Below are 20230 nucleotides of genomic sequence, written 5' to 3'. Positions count from 1 at the left end.
AGGATCTTAGGACTTACCTAGTCATCTAACTGTAACTAAATAAAACACTGAGAAGAGAGAGTTGGAATAGACTCCCACTGCAAATTAAGCAATGTGATGCATTATTTTCCTTCAGATAGGAACGGGATGATTGAATAGGTATTCACAAATTCCCCTCTTGTTTGGCTGGCTTATCCCTCCTCAGGAAAGGAGGTACAGTGTAAGAATGGGTACTGGCAAGATGTAAATGGTCTCAAGACTCAAGTTGCCTTGCATTTTCCTATGATCTTTTAAGTCTGGTTGCTAATGTTGTTTCGTCTGCATTACCTGTTGAACTAAAATATCAAGCAGACAAAGGAATAACATGTGCTGAATATTATGTCGGATAGTGATAAGGGGCCATTGTATACCTAGCACTTGGTAAATCTGGATTAGATACATGTTCTATGTGTGCATGTTTGTATGTGTGTGTGTGTGTGTGTGTGTGTGTGTGTGTGTGTGTGTGTGTGTGCATGCATGTAATTACCTGCACTTGCATCCATGTATGCAGGTTATAGGGTTGAGATAACACATGTTTGTGCCACAGGGAGAAAGCCTTTTGGGATTGTAACCCCAAGCTGCTTAAGTATGATGGAGGAGGCGCAAGTGGTAATTAGAATGATGGGTTTGCAGTCGTGAACAAGACGTTAAAGATTGTTCCAAGAAAATCTCTATATTTCATGCCAAAACAATCTGAGCATTTTTAAAGCTTATGCAAACCTTCTGCATTTCACTTTCAGCAACTAAGGTGCACTGAAGCTGGACATGATCTTTTTTTTTTCACATTGTTAGTCAGATACATGCTGTCTATAGGGCTGCATGTTGTTGTCATCAAGCTGTCTTTGTAGTAAGTTAAGTCAAGCACAGCTTGTCAGTGGAGGGGAGCAGAAGCCATGTCTAGCTTTGCTTGTTTTCCTTCCTGCTTGGTATGGTTTGCGACAATAGTGACTGATGCTCCAAGCTGCAATAACAATGCAGTGATTGATGTTACAGTCTGATCTGTCTCAACTTAACCAGCAATCTGTGATGCGTTTGGATGCAGACAGTCCCTGCAGAGTACCGGAGGAGCTGAGAAGAGGAGTTAGTAATGCAGACGCCAAATATTGGCAGTGCAGCGCCTCAATATTAACAGCTACTAAAAACAGTTTTTGATAAAAAGTGTAATTTTACTTTCTAAATGACAACTCACCTTACTTTAGTGAGCTATCAGAAACAAATGGAATGGATTTAAAATGCAGCAAATTGGTTTTGAAGATGCAGACATACTTTTATTACTAAAGCATTTCATCACTCAACTTCATTTGACTATTAAAAACACAGTCTATTACAAATTGTTTATATAACACAAATTCAGTACTAATGCATTTGGAGGAACATGTGAGTATTTAGTGTTCTTTGCTTTCTTTGAAAATCCGTCAGTGAGCCCAGTGGACCTGTAAGCATCCAGTAAGGTTTGCTTTTTATACTCTCAACAGGAATAGTTCTTTGCTGCACTCCCATCCCATTTCATTAATGTCAACAGAATGCATTTAAAACAGTAATTTTTTTCTCTCTTGTGTGACTGCATTGGTACAGTTTTAATTCTGCCAGCTATCATTCTACCAGTTTCCCAATATTAAACTTGATATTTTACACTGAGCTGCATGTATTGCTTTCCTAAGGGTGCATGTCACACAATACTTCATAAAATATAGCTTCGGATTAACAGGGTGCACAAAACCTTTTCACATTTTTTAACTGACCTACAGTTGTGCATTTCTGACTTTTAAAAGGTATCATGCTTTTTAGATGTAGCTGTGTTATACTTAGTTTTCTTTCAAATTTTTTATTTCTTTTCAGTGTAAATTGCAGTTTCTATTTCACTAGAGTCACTGGATTTTTGTAATGCAATAAAATGCGTTATTTCATATAAATATTGATCCACAATAAAGCAAGCTGCATTAGATATAAAGACCTTATGGTTGTGACCAAACAACTGAAAAAAACTTGGTAAAAAAGTTTGTTGGAATGTTCCCACACTACCCGGCTGGGGTATTTGTCCCTGCACCCCATTTACTAATAATCACTGAGGTTATTGCACCTTGGGGAAAGAGGCTGCAGTGAGCTTGACAAAATAACTTTTCTGTGCTTGAACTGCAAATAGCTGGTGTTTGATGTAATACTCCATGACAGGATTACTGTAATTGCAGTAGCAGTTTATGTCTGTAATTGATCTGCAAATAATTTGTGTTTGACGTAATATTCCAGGACATAGTAATATCCCTCATTGCCCTACTTTGTGTCCTGTTAACAGAAAGGCATGTGGCTGTCTTTTGTTTGTGTTTTCTTTGTAGTAAATCTGCCATTATTTGCAACATTAACTGTTTCATACGTTTTTATATGGGTGCACAATTGCTTTAGTTGTAGCTCTTCTAGTTGGACAAAGAATTCTGTATTCCTGTAAAGGTGTCCCTGCAATTGAGTGGTGTATTATCAGTAGTAATGTATTGCAGTTTAAATTGTATCCTTTGTTAATTGGTTAAGTGGGCAGTCCATGGACTCTCTTCAGCCATACCCTAGGCTACAATAGCAAAGCTAAATGCAATATTTATGGCCAGTTTAGTGTAAATCAGTCAAGTAACCTGTTTTTTGAGAGGTAGTTTGAGGTTTCAGTTCACAACTTTTAGTAGTGATATAAGCTTTATGGCATTAAATTTCTTGATGGTGAGTGAGTATTATATTCTGCTGATGACAAACATAGGGTGATGAATACATATGCATTCAGGTATCCTTTTCCCAGTGGGTGCATTATAAAGCAACTGGCTGCCAGCAGCCATTATACTTACTGATGCTGCTAAATGCTTATCTGGGTTTATAGGTAATGAGATAATCTGTATCCGTAATAACTCTTAGAAGTTATAGGAGAAACCTTGATTAAAACACCAAACATTTGCCAAGCAGTGATGCCATTCAGCATATTAATTAGCTGACCAGAAAGTCTGAAATTAACCAAACATACATTACATTTTTTTGTGTGTTCAGTGGGTAGGTACAGACAGCCAGACTAGGATGAGAGAGCTAGCTTTATCCAATTTTTTATTAGCAAACCTTCAGACCCTTTTACCTTTCTGTGTTGATTCTGCTTGTTGTTGATGAAATTGCATTTTCACGATTATGGCTATACCTTCTTATCTTTATTTATTTATTTGCTGAAAAAGGGCAACTGCTCAGCCGGACCATCCCGGTCAACAAATGTCAGAGGCCCGGGGCGAAAAACTCCACAATACAATTAAGAAATTTATATGAAAACAGTACAGTATAACAAATCATGTAGCTATTAAGAGTACACCGCATATTACACAAAGCAGAAATAGTATAAACAGGTAGTTGCAAGGTTAGGGTACTCACATTAGGATTGTCATCAATGCACAAAAGTAATATTTATTGCTTATTGTTTTATGAGCTAAGTTTGGTGTAGATATTAATATATATCTTGCAAGAATTCATCTGAAATTATATGCTGTTTGAGCCACTTTGCAATTATTCTTGAAGCACAGAGCTTCAGTTTGTCAGTCCAGGAATGTAGCAGTTGTATGCTGTTGGATACATGCCCTGCCCCTTGATGAAAAGGTGGCTTCTGAAAGGCCTTGTATCTCCACCAGTGATTCATTAGTCAGAATGCATACATGTACATGTCTCTTGACTTCATCCCATGGAGAAGCACTCAGCCAACATCTCTTCATTTCTGTCACATCCCTGTAAAATCCTTTAGCCCCCAAGGCCACTAATCAAACATGGGTCTGCTGGGTAATAAATAGGGCCTGTATGCCAGGGAGTAGGGAGAATTATAATTGTATTCTCTTTGCCAGACTGACATGGTGGAATGACATATAAACTGTGATAGAACATTTCTTGGTGGGAGGGTGTCTTTGGTAGCTGCATGGGATGAACGTTCCTGGTCAATGGTGAATTAAAGTCCAAACAAACCCTGAGCACCATCCCTGCAGACCTCATCAAAATCAGGTCATGAGACCTATCAGTCTGAAGCTGGAGGCCAGCTAATGGCTGAGTACTATAAAATGTTTAACAGAACAGAGACATGAATAGCTTATCCAGTGCTGCTTCCCAATCTGTTACCCTTCAAGTCTAAGTTGAGGGCAAAACAATTCTCTCTCTCTCCTCGATCTGGCTCTCCCCACTTCCCTACTTTACATGTTCAGTTTTATGATTTTAATTTTATCTGAAAATGATGTCTGTTACTGTTATTGATCAGCATACCTCTCAACTGTTCCTGATTTTAGAACAGACCTTTGATTCTAAATGTCAGTGATCTTTGATAAAAAAGGTGGTAGATAATATTAAATAAACAACGAGAATCATCATAGTTGCAGCATTTTTTTCCTCGAAAAAATGCATGTTATCTGACACCCTTTTATTTTGTGAACTCTACAAGCTAACAGTACCAATATTTAAAAAGTGTCCCTGATTTGGGGTCTTTATCCGATTATTTTTGGCATTGTCATTGGTTCTCGAGGTAAGAGCTTGAAATCCTTGAACGCTATACTGATAAGATAATGCAAAATGCCTAGCAGAGGCTTTCTGCTACCCTTATATGTTTGTATAATTTGATTTCTAAGTCAAAGTGGCTGACATTCAGTTTTCTGTTACTTAGTCATTTTGATAGTGAGTTGGTTTCATAATTAATAAAGTTTGGATTAGTAGGTTAGCCTTAATAAGCTGTTCTTATATTACATATTTTAATTTGTCTGTAGCTTTTAAGTTTCAGTTCTAAGGTAGCACAGTCTCAGTTTACACTATGGTGTTAACGGGGAAGGGGGGACTTGGCTAAAATAATGAGTTTAATGTTTTTATTGGTCTTAGCAGAACCACCCTCTGTAACCACTCGCTTGCTCCAAATAACCTGATTATATAAAAATTAATGAATGTCTTTAATGCTTTTCATTCTGCTTAGCTAGAATCACTTGTTTGTGTATTTGTGCACTACCTAATATTTTATTATTTTGTAGTAAGTATTTTAAAGCTTGAATTTTATTAGTGAACTAGGTACACAACATATTTCAAGGAGTGAACTTCACACCATCCACACTGCAAAGTTTCTGCTTGGTTTGTTTTTCAAGCCCTTAATAAAACACCTAAACCACACATGATCCTGCACCTGCTCTTCACCTAGTACCTCCATTTTCTTTGTCAGCTCATAAGTGCCATCCCCTTATATCCTCATCTACAAAACAAACCGATCTATCACTCCTCAATTTTCTGACTACCTTAGTCCACACTTTCCATTTCTTTCTGACCTTCTCACTGTATCTATCTCCTTCAAACACTCTGCACCACTCTCCTCTAACCAGGTTTTATATCGGTAGGTACCCTAATACTCTTAGACCCGCTGTCTTGACTCCGCATCTATAATGCCTCTCCTTCTCTTCTAGCTTTAATTACTGCCTACTTACTAATGTTTCACACTCCTTAACTCAGTTATGTTTATTCCTAACATCTATACTGTAACTCTGCTTACCCATGTATTATAAGTCATAACGAGTGTCTCTCATATATTGCACATTGAACTGTTTACATACTAAATGTTTTATGCTTAGAATTTAATATCATTTATAATGCCACCACAGAATAAATACCTGCTGTATCTTTGTATAGTGTCACTACAGATCAATTAGCTTTTGGTATCTACGAGTCTTAAGAGCCATCTGTGTAATATATCTTTGTAAAGATTTTGTTTTGTCATAAGTATCTTAAATGTATTTGTTGGAGCTTTTCTCACTGGCCCTCTGCTGAAAATGGGCTTTGACCACTTTTATTTATCTGCCAATAAAGGCAGATAAATAAATGTATTTTTTTACATGAGTTTATGCAGAAATTAGAACCCGTTATTGCTTTACCATGTACGTGCAGATGTAAAGTTCTAGTTTGACCATTTTCTAAGCAAGCAATAATGCCCAACAAGTTGTGTGTTGTTGTGTAAATAATGAACACCCAGGAGTGGTCAGAGGCCCAATGCCACAGGTGATATACATACCTCTTAATTTTAACTGCTGCTACTGCCACTGCTCAATCGATCTCTGTCTCTCACCCTTTCACTCTGTCACCTACACACGCACACAAACGTACCCTTCCACTTTCATGCATGCAAGCATGCATATACTACAAGCAGTAACAAACATACAGACGCATACACTTTTCTTTTTGTCAATATTTCTTTTAATTTTACACCTGCTAAACAGCAAAAGCACCTCTTACCGAGCATAAAATAATGTCTTGATTGATCTCACTCTCACTTTCATGCATGCTTACACTCGCAGAGAGAGACATAAGCGCACACATTTATATATTTTTTTAAAATTTCTGTTTGTTTTAATTTTATACTCAAACAGCAAAAGCGTCACTTAGCAAATGTAAAATAATGGTAGTCTTTAGTTTCATTACAGTCCGAGCACCATGGCAGCTTGGAATGCTGCATGTAAGGTGGCAGACTCATTTTTCTGTGGTATTATCTATACATTAACACCCTACTGTAGAATGCTCATTCCCCAGTCAGGGTTTAATGTGCATTTTGCCCATTCTCTAAAGGCATTTGATGCTGAGCGTGCTCAGAAGCTTGAATCAGCAACAGTATTAACAGCTGTGTTCTAAGTTCATATTCGGTGATCAACATTCTGTGCTTTCAAAGTTAGGGAATGCAGTGAAAAGTAAAATGCATTTTAGTGGCATGTGACATTTGTATCAAGTTTCTAATTTTGTCTCCTCCAGAAAGTTCTGCACTTGAAGAGGAGGCCCAAGCGGGTCCATTGATCCTTGTCTGTATTATGGCTAATGGTGTTCAGAACCTGGAGATGTGGATTCTTCAGTAGGGATGGTGAAGATTCCTCTCTGGTGGATGGCCATAGCTTAATCCCTGTGAATGAATTACAGTTCAGCAGATGGTTGTGGAGGAGGTGGACTATAGGGGAGTCCAGGGTTTCAACCTCATTCAAGATCATCTGCAGCAGATTTGCTACAGCAGTGGCCCTCAGTCGCTATGCCACTGGAGGGAGACCCAGCAAGTGCTATCACCTCCCAGGAACCATCTCTTGATGATGATTCTTGGTAGATTGCCTTCTAGGCTGCTGTGCCATCCCACCCTTTGTCAGTTCCCCACACAATATTTAAAAAGTGCCTCTGATTTTTTTATTTTTTTTTTGGCATTGTCACTGATTCTGGAAGTAAGAGTTTGAAAGCTATATTGATCAGGAAATGATCAGGAAATGTACAATGTCCAGTGTGGGCCTTCCCCTACCCTTATGTGTGTATAGTGTTTCACCATCGTGGTGTTTCATGCCTGTGTGTTCCCAAGCATCTCCTTAACCATTTGTCCACCATCTGTATGCATGCACCCATTCTTTATTACCTCAGCTTTGTCTGTGGAAGTCCACCCTGTACCTTTTCCATGTCTGTCTTCCTGGCCTCACAAACTATCCTGTACAGTCAAGTCATCCTTATTTTGCCCTTGCTTACCATATCCTTATCTCTTCTGTCTTCATAAAGATAAAGGCTGTATCTGCACAAGAAATTGAATTTATCCTACCTTCTCACCTGCCACCTTGTGCTTCCCTCTGATTGCTGTTCCCCCTTTTCCTTCTATCCTTCATACCCCATTCCATCCCACTTTAAGCTAATAGTTATGATCATTTACATCTGGCCACTCCAGCCCATTAACTATGATCCTGTGGTTGTAGGACAATGGTATCTAGCCACATACTCTGCCACTCTGTACAGAGCTGCAATACCTGCCCCAGCGTGGTATCTAGCTACATACTCTGCCACTCTGTACAGAGCTGCAATACCTGCCCCAGCGTGGTATCTAGCCACATACTCTGCCACTCTGTACAGAGCTGCAATACCTGCCCCAGCGTGGTATCTAGCCACATACTCTGCCACTCTGTACAGAGCTGCAATACCTGCCCCAGCGTGGTATCTAGCCATGTACTCTGCCACTCTGTACAGAGCTGCAATACCTGCCCCAGCATGGTATCTAGCAACATACTCTGCCACTCTATACAGAGCTGCAATACCTGCCCCAGCGTGGTATCTAGTCATGTACTCTGCCACTCTGTACAGAGCTGCAATACCTGCCCCAGCGTGGTATCTAGCCACATGCTCTTCCACTCTGTACAGCACTGCCCTCCTGCCTCAGCTAGTTTACAGTATTTGCATATCTTTGTCATATTGGTTTAATTTCTCATAGTCTTTTACATTTCTAGTTCCATGACTGGAATGGACCCTATTCCTAAATAAAAGTATAATTAAAGTTCATGAAATTAATATTGTTTCAGTCTTTGATGTTAGCCAGATGTGCTGTTCACAGCATCTACAACATGCCTAGAACTGACTTTTGAATTTCATGCAGAGTTACATGCATCAATAGCATACTTAAATAAGACTGCAAATTCTTTTTTATGAGACCCGTTGCTCCTATTACTATTGGAACTGTCTCTGTATCCTTCTTCTGTATTGCCTTTGTTTCTGCCTGCAAATCCTTGTATTTTATGACTTTGACTGACTGTATACAAGACACTGTAATTACTAGTTGTCGCAATTTCAGTGACCAATGCAACATTTGTCTTCTTTTCATGGACTACAGCTTTACCATGGAGTAAGGGGGTCAGGAACCATACCCAGAGCCTTTGGTCAACATCATACTGTTTACATACCCTCTCAAACGTGAATAAAACTATCAAAATTATCCCCCTCTGTAAACTGTGAAAGAATTTACTGACCTTTTGTGCTTCTGGGGTCCAGTTACTCCCTTCCCCATTACCTCCGTGGCAAACAGCATCTCCTTTTCATGCTGCCTCTGCCTCTCTTTCTCCACAGCTTCCATTTCCAAACACCTGGCCTCCAACTCGTCTCTTTAGCTCCAGATGGAATTTTAAGTTCTCTGCAGAAAGGTTGAGCTGTCCATTCTCTGAATGTCGTACATCTCCACGGCCAGTCTGATCATCCTCCTGATTGCTGTTTTCTGATGCAGCTGTGACCAAAGCTGCAATCATGTCTGTCTTGGTTAGGTTTTCATGCACCAGTCCCTTATCCTGGCACATCTCAGCTTGCCATACTACTCTGCTGACATGCTTGCCTGCTCTTTCTGACTAACTAAGCTAAGAAAATAAATAAAAAGATTGTATTCTGAACTCTGAATATTCACTGCATAGCTGATTTAGAGCACAAAAACACCTGCAGTGATCACTGTGCACAAGCTACAAGAATTCACTATCCACACCACTACTAGCCAATTAGTATGGGATGCGGCTAACTCACCACAATCAAACAATTAATACTTGATGTGGATATCCCATCACTGCCAAACAATTAATATGACAAGCCTGTGCACTGGCCCAGTAATCAAGGAGCCTCAATCCTCACCACTAACACCAGTGTGGGGCGTCCATATTGGGAGGATAACATGTACACACAGAGTAGAGTACAATTTCCCTTAAGAGCACACAGAGATCAGTCAGTCTGGAGCTGGGTTCTCCCATTCTCTCTAGATCCCCAATAAGACTTCCCACCGGCACAGCTATAGGGTTCAGATCTCAGCTGAGTAGTCAAGCCAAAACCTCCAGTACCCTCTCTGTCCAAACAGTGCCTCGTGTCCCTGCCCAAGTAGCTGACACACAGAGTTTGAAATTTGGTTTATATACAAACACACAGACACTCCTGGGAAAGGCTGGCACAAGTTCTCCAGCTATGCCCCCTCCTGCCAGGCTGTAAGGTAGTAATCACTGCCACCAACTACTCTTATTAGCTACTATTAAGGCCCTTCCCAAAGGGTGAACAATTTCACTGTGTAATATTACTACTAGCCAAATAGTAAGTGTGACCCAGGGCTAAAGCTATTGGAGTGGCTTGGACAGGATCACCGAATACATGCAGTATACGCTAAGAGCTTACATTATCTCTACACAAAACAGCCACAGTTGAAAGGTTTAAAAATATTTAATAATAAATAATAAAACACAAGACAATACTTATTACTTCAACACAATAACATTACAGAGTTCAGAAATCACAGGAAATGCTTTAAAGTAATACTGTAGAATAGTCCGACATAAATATAGAAAACAGCTAGAGTAATCTGGCCATTTCTATCTACCTCTAAGAGAAATCACTGTTCTAAATAAATGTCTTACTTTACACAGCAAGCAAGTGCTGGTGAGTTGATGTTTTCATGTTCAGACAAAAATCCAAAATACTCTCTCTTTCTCTCTGGGAAAGTCTTAAATTGATAACACAGTACTGCTGAGTCATTTCAGATTACATCATTCTTAACGGTTCTGAGTTAGTTTCCCAGGCTCACAGAAACTCAAACTTTACATTTCTTAGTAAGCTGCACCTGGGCTAGGAAGCCACAGCCATAAAGGACATTATACATGTAAAACCTTAGTAATTATCTCTTAAAGCAAGACAATAGAAAGAATTTCCTGGCCCAGACATCCTGTCTCCCAGCTTGAGATCAAACGGCCATACAATGCTTGTCTTATCAGTTTTCTTCCATCAGAGAGCACTGTGGTTACATTTTTGAAGCTCAGTACAACATATAGTTTAATAATAACATATAGTTATCTTTACATTTGTAAACCAATCCTGTGGATTATATTAATATTTACAATGACATAGAATTGTTTACAAAATTCTAGCTAGCTAGGCTGGCAGCCTTCACATATCTCCTCCCCCCCTGAGAAACGTTGCTTAAGAGAGGTAGGTCTGTCTGAGTATACCATACCCCATTCCCTGTCTTGAGAGCCCATCTGCACTGGCATTGCTAACCCCACTGTGGTGCTGCACTGACATATATGGGTGCAACCTCAGGATCCATCTTACCAACTTGACATTTTGCTGGCTGGCTCAATGTAACCATGTTAGGGGATTGTGGTCTGTAACTACAGTGAATTTCCTTCCATACAAATAAGGCTGATGTTTCTGCAGTACCCACACTATGGCTAGATATTCCTTTTCTACACCTGCATAGCATTCCTTCCTGGGTTGGAGCCTATGACTCAGATAAACCACTGGGTCCTCTTCTCCCTCTGAAGAAATCTGGCAAAGTACAGCCCCCACCACATGGTTCGAAGCATCCACCTGCATAACAAATTCTTTACTGTAATCTGGACTGGCTAACACAGGGGGTACTCCCAAAGATTCTGGAATGCCTGCTCACATGCTGTGGTCCACACTACCTTATGTGGTCTGTTTTTCCTTGTCAGGTATGACCTAGGGAGCAGCTATGGTACTATAACTGGGGTTGAACTTTCTGTATTACCCAGCTATTCCTAAGAATGCCCTCACCTGCTTTTTGATAACAAGTGCAGGCCATGCCTGAATGGCTTTCACTTTTGTAGGTTCTGGCCTGATCTCACCACTCCACACTCTGTGTCCTAGGTAGGAGACGTCTGCCATACCCACCTGATATTTGCTTGACTTAATTGTCAATCCTGCACCCTCTGTAATCTGACCAGCACCTCTCTGACATGTTGAAGATGCTCTTGCCAGGAATGGCTGTAGATAGCAATATCATCTAGGTAAGCAATGCCAAACCCTCCTGCTAGGATATGAGCTGCCAGCCTCTAGAAAGTTGCTGGGGCATTTTTCATCCAAGGGGTATCCCAAGGGGAGTCACAAAGGCTGACCTCTGTCTACCACAGGGAGTCAAGTGCACCTGCCAGTAACCCTTGGTAAGATCAATGGTGGTAAGATACGTAGCCCCACCCAGCTGCTCTAGGGCCTCATCTGTCCTAGCCATAGGGTAAGCATCTGACTCTGTGTGACTATTTAATTTCCTGTAGTCCACACATAACCTGGTGCTTTCCATCCTTCTTTGGCACCAGCATCACTGGAGAGGGCCAGGGACTGTTGGACTCTTGAATTACCCATAGTTCCAACATTTCCTGTATCCCCTCCCTCAGAGTCTGTTTGACTCTCTCAAGCACCCTATAAGGGGCCTGCCTAATAGGTCTTTGGGGTCCTGTATCCACCTGGTGCTGCACCAGGTGGGTACACACTGGTTTCCCACTGAACATGTCCCCAAACTCCTGCAACACTGCTTGGATTTCTTGAACCTGGGTAGGAGATAGCTGCTGGGATATTCCTATCCCTTCCACTGAGGTTGTCAGTCCAAGCCTCTCTGAGGAGATCAGTCACCAGATCTCCCTCAGACTCCTCAGACTCCTCCTGCAGTCCACTACAAATACTCAGCACAATGGCCTCCCTATCATGGTAAGGTTTTATCATGTTATCATTGCTACGATTTGTGCTCCTGCCTAGCAGTTCCACCATGTACTTAACATCACTAACCTTCCTTACCACCTTGCAGGGTCCCTCCCAAGTTGCTTGCAGCTTGTTGTGTCTGACAGGAATGAGAACCATTACCTGCTGCCCTACAGCAAACTCTCTAGCTCGAGCATTCCTGTCATACCAGACTTTTTCTGCTGTTGGGCTTCTGCCAGGTTCTCCTGGGCCAAGCCCATGAGTTCCCTGAGCCAGGTCTTGAGGTTTAGGACATATGCCACAACAGACTCCTTGTGAGATTCACACTCACATTCCCACTCATCACAAATTAAATCTAGAGGCCCCACTCACCCTGTGCCCATACAACAACTCAAAGGATGAAAAACCTGTAAATTCCTGGGAAACCTGTCTGTAATCAAACAGATGGAGCAAATATTTGTCCCAAGCCCTCTTAAACTGGTCTGCAAATGCCTGTAGCATGGACTTGAGTGTAGAGTTTAACCTCTCAACAAGGCCATTTGTCTGGGGATGGTAGGGGTGGTCTTCAGGTGCTTCACTCCACAGTACTTCCACAGACAAGCCATCAGGTCTGACATGAAATTGGCATCTCTGTCGGTCAGTATTTCTTTTGGGAAATCTACCCTGCTTAAAATCTCTAACAAAGCATTTGAAACCTTTTCTGCCTCAATGGAGGACAGAGCCACTGCCTCAGGGTATCTTGTAGCATAATCTACTACCACTAGGATATACGTTTTTCCTGTGGAAGTTTGGATACTCAGAGGTCCCACGATATCAATAGCTACCCTCTGAAATGGCTTCTCAATCACAGGCAAAGGCATCAAAGGAGCTCTCACATTGTCTACCTTTTGACACTGCTCACAGGTCCTGCAGTACCCTGTTACATCTCTGGAAATCCCAGGCAATAGAGGTTCTGCATAATATGTCTCTCTGTACTTTTTATGCCATATGACCTGCAAAGGGAATATCATGGGCTATGGCTAGAAGCACCAGACAGTAGGCTCTAGGCACTACTAACTGCTGTATTCCTCTTACCTTCTAGCCCTCCCCCAGGGGTCCACTCTCTATACGGTAACCCTTTGTCCCAGTATACAGATTCCCCTTCCCTTGAGAATCAAGTGCCTCACTAGCTACCTGCCTCAGGCCTTGTAATGTAGGGTCTGAGAGCTGAGCCTGTCTCAGCTGTCAGCCTGGGACTACTACTCACCTCTTCCTTTTCAGTCACTCTGTCCAAGGAACCATCAGTACCCACAAGCAGCTGTGGCCCACCTTCAGTCTCAATGCTACCAGGTAGCTCCCTCCCTGAAGTAACCACCTTACCAGTCCTGGCTGCCTCCCTGAAGTAACCAACTCACCAGTCCTGGCTGCAAGTGTACAGTCTGTCTGAGTCTCCCCCAGGCTACCAGACCCACATGCTTGTCTCCAGGCCTGACTTTGTGTAACTGCATTAACACATGGTACTGCCTCATCCAAATCCTCCCCTATCAGGACATCTGCAGGATGGCAGTTTGGTATCCCTGTTGTCTCAAGACAACCTACTGTTGGCATTTTGCCTTTCCCCCTTAAGGGCTCCCTCACCTTTTGTTCCCTACCTTGTCTCCATGGACATCTATATTGCCACATGGCCCCACTGGTTGCATTCAAAACATTTATTCTGGCCATGTACCTGGACTAGTGGCTTCCCCTGCTACTGGTAGATTCTGTTGGGGCAGTCTGGACTGCCAACATGGGTTCCCATAGACCCATGAGCAGTACTGGGGTCCCTTTCCTGTGCAGGGTTGCCCTGCTTGCTAGGTATAGGTCCCCATTCTTCCCCAGCTCATCTACAGTAACACATTGTCTATCAGTTGACCAGATCCTCATGTCCTCAGGCAAAGTGCTAAGGGCTTGTTCCCTCACCAAAATGTCTGCCAGCCCTTCAAAAGTGGTGACTTGACATCCACTCATCCACCTATGAAAATAAGTGCTCAGTTCAGCAACATATGCATGCACACTTTCATCTGCCTTACGTCTATGCTCACAAAACTTTTTCCTATAAGTTTCAGGTGTTAGCTTAAAAAATTTAAACAAACAATTCTTTACAGCATTATAGTTAAAACAGTCAGATGATTTGGAAAGTACATGTACAGAGTCAGCTACTTGAGCAGGGACACGAAGCACTGGTTGGACAGGAAGGGTGCTGGAGGTTTGGCTTGACTACTCAGCTGAGATCTGAACCCTATAGCTGTGCCAGTGGGGAGTCTTATTGGGGATCTGGAGAGAAAGGGAGAAACCAGCCCCAGACTGACTGTGATCTCTGTGTGCTCTTAAGGGAAATTGTACTTTATTGTGTGTGTACTATTTGTCCTCCCAATGTGGACACCACTCACTGGTGTTAGTGGTGAGGATTGAGGTTCCTTGATTACTGGGCCAGTGCACGGGCATCACAAATGACTATATCTGGTTTTCTTGCGTCTGTTTTTTTTTTTTTAACTGTTGGTAATGGGTGATGCCATGTGATATAAACATCATTCTCAATAATGCTTTGTGGCTCATGTTTCCAATGCTTCTCAGATACTTCAATATTGTAATCTTTGCAAAATCCCCAGTACAGCAGTCTTGCCAGGTTATTGTTCCTTTCAGTACATAGGATCTCTGCCATTAGTGTACTGTTACCAGTCTTATAGCTATGATCCTGCAAGGGATTACAGCTTGCTGCCATGACAGTCAAGTTTAATTGCTTACCTTGAGAGATGTGCTGTTTATTCCATCTTCTTTGATTCAGAGCTGTTAATATTCATAAGATATACATGCGTAACTAGTATTATCCGAATTCCAAGTTGTGCCATCTGGCTTTCCTGCACATGCACAACAAATTTCTTTGACTACCATCCCAAGACCATTAACAGCTCATACGCTTTAATCTTTATGCTGTACTACATGTCTTTCCAGAAATTTGACAAAGACTTTTCATAACTTCCTGTCTTTACTCATTTTAAATATCTAAGGGATATCATTCCAACATGGCATACACTGAACACCAGTCTGCAAACTGTTGTAGTGTTATTAAACCATTTTGTTATATAACTGGAAACATTTTGTGTCTCACAATACTTCTGGGAGTGTAGTAATATCAATACCATGCATAATGCTTGGTTATCTTGGTATAGGTGAAAAAGGGACTGTTGGTCTCATGCACCAGGCTGTAAAAATTTCCAGGTGTATACAGTAGCATGTTTTAAGCTAGTACATGCTTAACAGGCTGACTTGTGATTTGTAGTGCATTTAGGGATTTGGTTGTAATGAACATCTGCATTAAGAATGCATGTCATTGGATGACAGCATTCAGGCAGATGGCGAGTTTCAGATGAGTGGCATGCTTTGCAGATGTATAACAAAACCCAGAACTGTAGCTGTAGTTCACTGTAGTAATTAACAAGACTCTGCACCTCTTGACAGCTTGGCCTTCATCAGTATTGAAGCATAGCTGGAACGATTATTCCCTAAACAGGGCACTTCTCTTTTCAGTTTCATTTGTAGCCTTTATGGATGCAGTTAAATATGATCTAATGATTTTGCTAGGATTGCTTTATTGCTTTTGCCCCCAGTGTTTCACTGCTTTTGTCTTGCCTGTCATCTAGCTTATAGGACAGAGAGAGAGCTAGTGTGTGTGTGTGTGTGTGTGTGTGTGTGTGTGTGTGTGTGTGTGTGTGTGTGTGTGTGTGTGTGTGTGTGTGTGTGTGTGTGTTAGAGCATAGTAGCTCTTCCTAAGTGACTTCAGCAGGACTTTGAAAAGTCTCACATTTAATATTTTAATAAACTTTAGCAAGTGTTCAACACGTATGCAGAAGAATACTGCACGGCAGCTTAAGATGGAGTCATTTTTTGCAGCAGTAGCAAATCATTTAAAATGTAGAGAACAAAGCTCATGGTCTGAGATAAATCATTATTTTTGCTTGTATATTGCTATTCTGCCTGAATTCTCTTCAGGGAACCCAGGTTTTAGTATTCAAGTGTTTATATCATTTCTCGTTTCTTAGCAGGGATGCTTCAGTCTTGGAAAAAGACAGGAAACTGCAGCATAGATTTAGCAGATGTTGAAGCCAGATGAGATGATCAGTGCATTTTACAAAATGAAGTACCATAGGCTTTATTTGGTCACTCTGTCCAGTATACACTTTAGTAATTATTAAAAATTATAGTCAGCAGTTAATGAATAGATGCTGAAGAGAGAACAGAAAAGGCCCTATCTGGTGACGTTAACTTCTTCCGGGATATTGTTAAGAATAAAAAGATGGTTTAAAGAAGATAGCTGGCAATGTATAGTTATTTATTCATGAGAACACATTACAGGAAATTAGCTGCGGTGGAACATCAGCTCTATGTTTTTTTCCCCCTAGGGTTGCCAGTGATTCATGTATACAATGACTGTGAATCATAGAGACCGGTGTTTTATGACATGTCAGTCCATCATGGAATGCATATACACATATTCAGATACACAGACTTATACTAGTGTGGTGGCAGATTCTGCATCCACATTTGGGGACCAGGACCCTGATGATCTGACTAAATGTGAGGCAGACAGACTTCAGACCTGTAAAGATCAGTTGACATGAATGAAAAATGTGGTTGCAAAATGCCGAGGAATAAGGATGGTTTTAGATGTAGTGATCACTTCTGAGACAGACGTTTGTCTTCATTATTTGCTTATGCCATTTGTGTGTGGAGCCATTCATATAGGCACTCGTGCTGCAGTATTATAGTCCTACTGTACAACTATCTTCTTATGTGCAGCCGTATCTCTGTATACCTTGTGATCGCTCATGAGTGGCACAGTATTACAGTGCTACAGTACAGCTGTCTTCTTGTGTGGACCTGTCTCTCTGTATACCTTGCGAGTTCATGAGCGTTTCAGTATCCTGTTCAGCTCCCAGTAATACTAGAAATTGTATACAACCACTGGAGGCCCGCATGCTGTATTTATTTAACTTATTTTCTTATAGTGGTGAATGCTATCCTGTAAATCTTAAATCTGTGAGAAGATTCTGTACTTGTCTGAAGAAAGGTGCTTAGTATGTCATTTCCTTCTTATCTTTGCCAAAAGTTAATAAATATAAAAGTTCTTTATGAATTAAACACCCCCTCATTCCGTAGCTAGTTGGAAGCTGAACAGCTTTTGTGCTAATTGTAGCCTGGCATCAGATTCTGTTTTTAAATGATTCACATTTGAGGAAAATGTGGAGAAATTTGATATCCTTTTTATTTCTTGCCCATTTGCATTACAGTTACATGGGTACTTGTATAATGAATACATATAAAATTGAAAGATACACATATAGCAAGGATGTACTTGTTATATTCTGTTGTCATTTTTAGTGTATTTGTTAGAAAATGGGAAAATTATTTTTTTGTTTCGTTTTCCTGATTAACAAAAAATATAATGGCTGCTTTTATAAAGCATCATTATTTCTTTTAGATATCCGCATGCTCTACACATTTGAATAGCTGGTTCATCTATCACCCTGTGCCAATCCCACAAACTAGGGCCCCCACCCCCTCAGCTCTTCAAGTGAAGCGACAAAAAAAAAATGGCAAATTGGCTTTGTGCACCACAGTACTCAATCCATACTGGTCCCCCCTCCCCCCTGTCACTGCCCCCAGGTGTTCAAGTGGAATGCAAAATAAGCTTCGCAAACCAGTTGGCGAAATACATGCCCCACTCCATCTTACCCCAGCTCTACAATGGAAGAGTAAAAAAATAAATAAAAAGTCCGCGATCAAGTACCTGGAGCTCCTGAAATGCAGGAGTCAATCAGGCCCCAATTCTGTGCTATGGCTCCAACTCTCCTCCTCCAGATTTTAGTAGCTACACTAATGGTAGTACAGCTTTCCATAGTCACATTGCCCTTCTAACCATTTTATTTTTGTTATTTACATTTCTTTGTTACTGAGAAAAATTACTTTTCTTTGTCAACTTACTTGCAGATTTGTTGAGGATTTTATGCTGTGTAACAGAATATTTGCACCCTAAACGTTCAATCATTCATTCTGCAATTACCAATATAGTCCAGTTCAGAATCACAGGAGAGCCAGAGCCTACCAGGGCATTCAGAGGGTGCAAAGCAAAGTCACTAATCCTGGATGGTGTACCAGCCCATTGCGAGTTACACACAGGTAAACATAAAAAGCAGAACTATACCCCTCAACTGTCCATATTTTCACAAATTGTCCAGATTTTTGGTCTATTGCTCATAAAATGTGTGATTTTCTGACAAATCACTGGGATGATTTGAGGATTGACATCACTGAATAATGACATACATTTCAGTTTCAGACTTCAAATCCTTCAGTAAATTCCTGCTAATATAAATCTTGTTATTTTAGCAACTTTCTAAGTTTGTAAGAGCAATATGTAAAATCTGTCCCCATTTTTGGACTTTTGTCCTCCCATTTTATCAGGCTTTGTCCAGATTTCTTATACTAAGAATTTATTTTTATTTATTTTACATTTGTTGACCAGGCTGGTCCAGCTGGATATATTTTCATTTTCAGTACAGGCCCGGGGAGAAAAGCTCCACATATAAACCACAACCAAACAAAAATGTTTACCATATACAAGAAAGGTATTATAGGTTCATAGGTTCATAGGTTTATACTAGGCTATCTGCCCTAAGGCATTTATAAGCCTAGCCCAAATTATTGTGGCTTACGCCACCCCTTATATGAAAAAATACTGTGCCCATTAGTTTGTTGTGCCTCTGTCCAGCAGTGACCCAGAGATGATTCCCGGGGTAAACCTACGATCTCCCATCCACAGGTCTAGATTTCTCTTGAACAGAGTCAGCGAGGTGCTCTGCCTCACATGGACCGGGATTTTATTCCACAGCATAGGGAGTCTCTGAGTGATAAATCTATCCCTCCAGCACGTCCTATTTATATCCGTGCTAAGGTTTAAGTCGCTTGCTCTAGTGGTTTTGGTGGATTTGGATTTTTGAGGTGGAGCATGTCCATTAATTCCGGGTTGGACATGGCCTTGTATGTCAGGCACATGTCACCTCTGAGCAGACGGTATGCGACTGAATAGAGCTGGAGTTTCTTCAATCTGGCAGCATATGACAGATTTTGGAGTCCCTTTATCCTTTTGGTGAGGAACTTTGGGGTCTCTCCAATTGCTGCAGATGTCGGGTGAGATACATCCCGAATGGGGCATTGTACTCGATCATTGGTCTGATAAGTGAAGAGTACAGGGGAACAATGACCTCACTAGATCTGGATGTGAATCCCTTCATGATCAGGTGGGCAATGTAGAAGGTCTTTCTAACCACTTTAGCAATGTGAGTGTCAAAAGAAAGGCCACTGTTAACCTGGGTCCCCAGGTCCCTGATAACCTCTTCTGTGCTTAGTGGATTGCCACCTATATGGTAGCTTGGGGTTACCTTGTTTTTCCCGAAGGGTATGACTATACATTTTTTGGCGTTTAACTTCAGGCCATGGCTCTGGCACCAGCTATCTGTTTCCGTGAGTCCCTTCTGAAGGATATCAGTGTCCGATGCACTTTCCACTATGGCCCAGTTTGCAGTCATCTGCAAACTTTGTCAGCCAAAGTCCTCCCATGTTGGCCTGTACTTCTGAGAAGTAGATGCCAAACAATAGGGGCCAAGGACCGAGCCCTGTGGGACACCACTTGTGACCGGCTTGGAGTCTGACACAGCGCCAGCAACTCTAACCCTGTGGGTTCTGTCCTTAAGCCAGTTTGCAACCCATCTTGTGACATATGGGTTTACATTTAAGCTGGTAGTTTTTCTACAATACCGAGTGGGGTATTGTGTCGAAAGCCTTTGCAAGGTCAAGGTAGGCTGTATGGACTGCCTTTCCTCATCAATGGCCTTGGTGACTATTTCAAGAAGTCGACCAAGTTCAAAAGGCATGATCTTCCCTT

General features: G+C 41.3%; 1 protein-coding gene across 1 annotated transcript in view; it reads left to right on the top strand.

Moving 5' to 3' along the window:
* The first annotated feature begins 1362 nt into the window (after window positions 1–1362).
* CTNNA2 (catenin alpha 2) overlaps window positions 1363–20230 on the top strand; it is a 3890250-nt gene continuing 3871382 nt past the window's right edge. Inside the window, exon 1 of the mRNA XM_044061988.1 lies at window positions 1363–1395. Coding sequence (XP_043917923.1) covers window positions 1378–1395 — 18 coding nt within the window. The 5' untranslated portion in view covers window positions 1363–1377. The remainder of the gene's footprint in view (window positions 1396–20230) is intronic.

This window comes from Protopterus annectens, chromosome 2.part1 (genome assembly GCF_019279795.1).
Source record: "Protopterus annectens isolate FY-2018-M chromosome 2.part1, PAN1.0, whole genome shotgun sequence".
NCBI classification, from domain to species: domain Eukaryota; kingdom Metazoa; phylum Chordata; order Ceratodontiformes; family Protopteridae; genus Protopterus; species Protopterus annectens.
The sequence above is the reverse complement of the archived record's forward strand: the minus strand, read 5'-3'. Positions and strand labels throughout refer to the sequence as shown.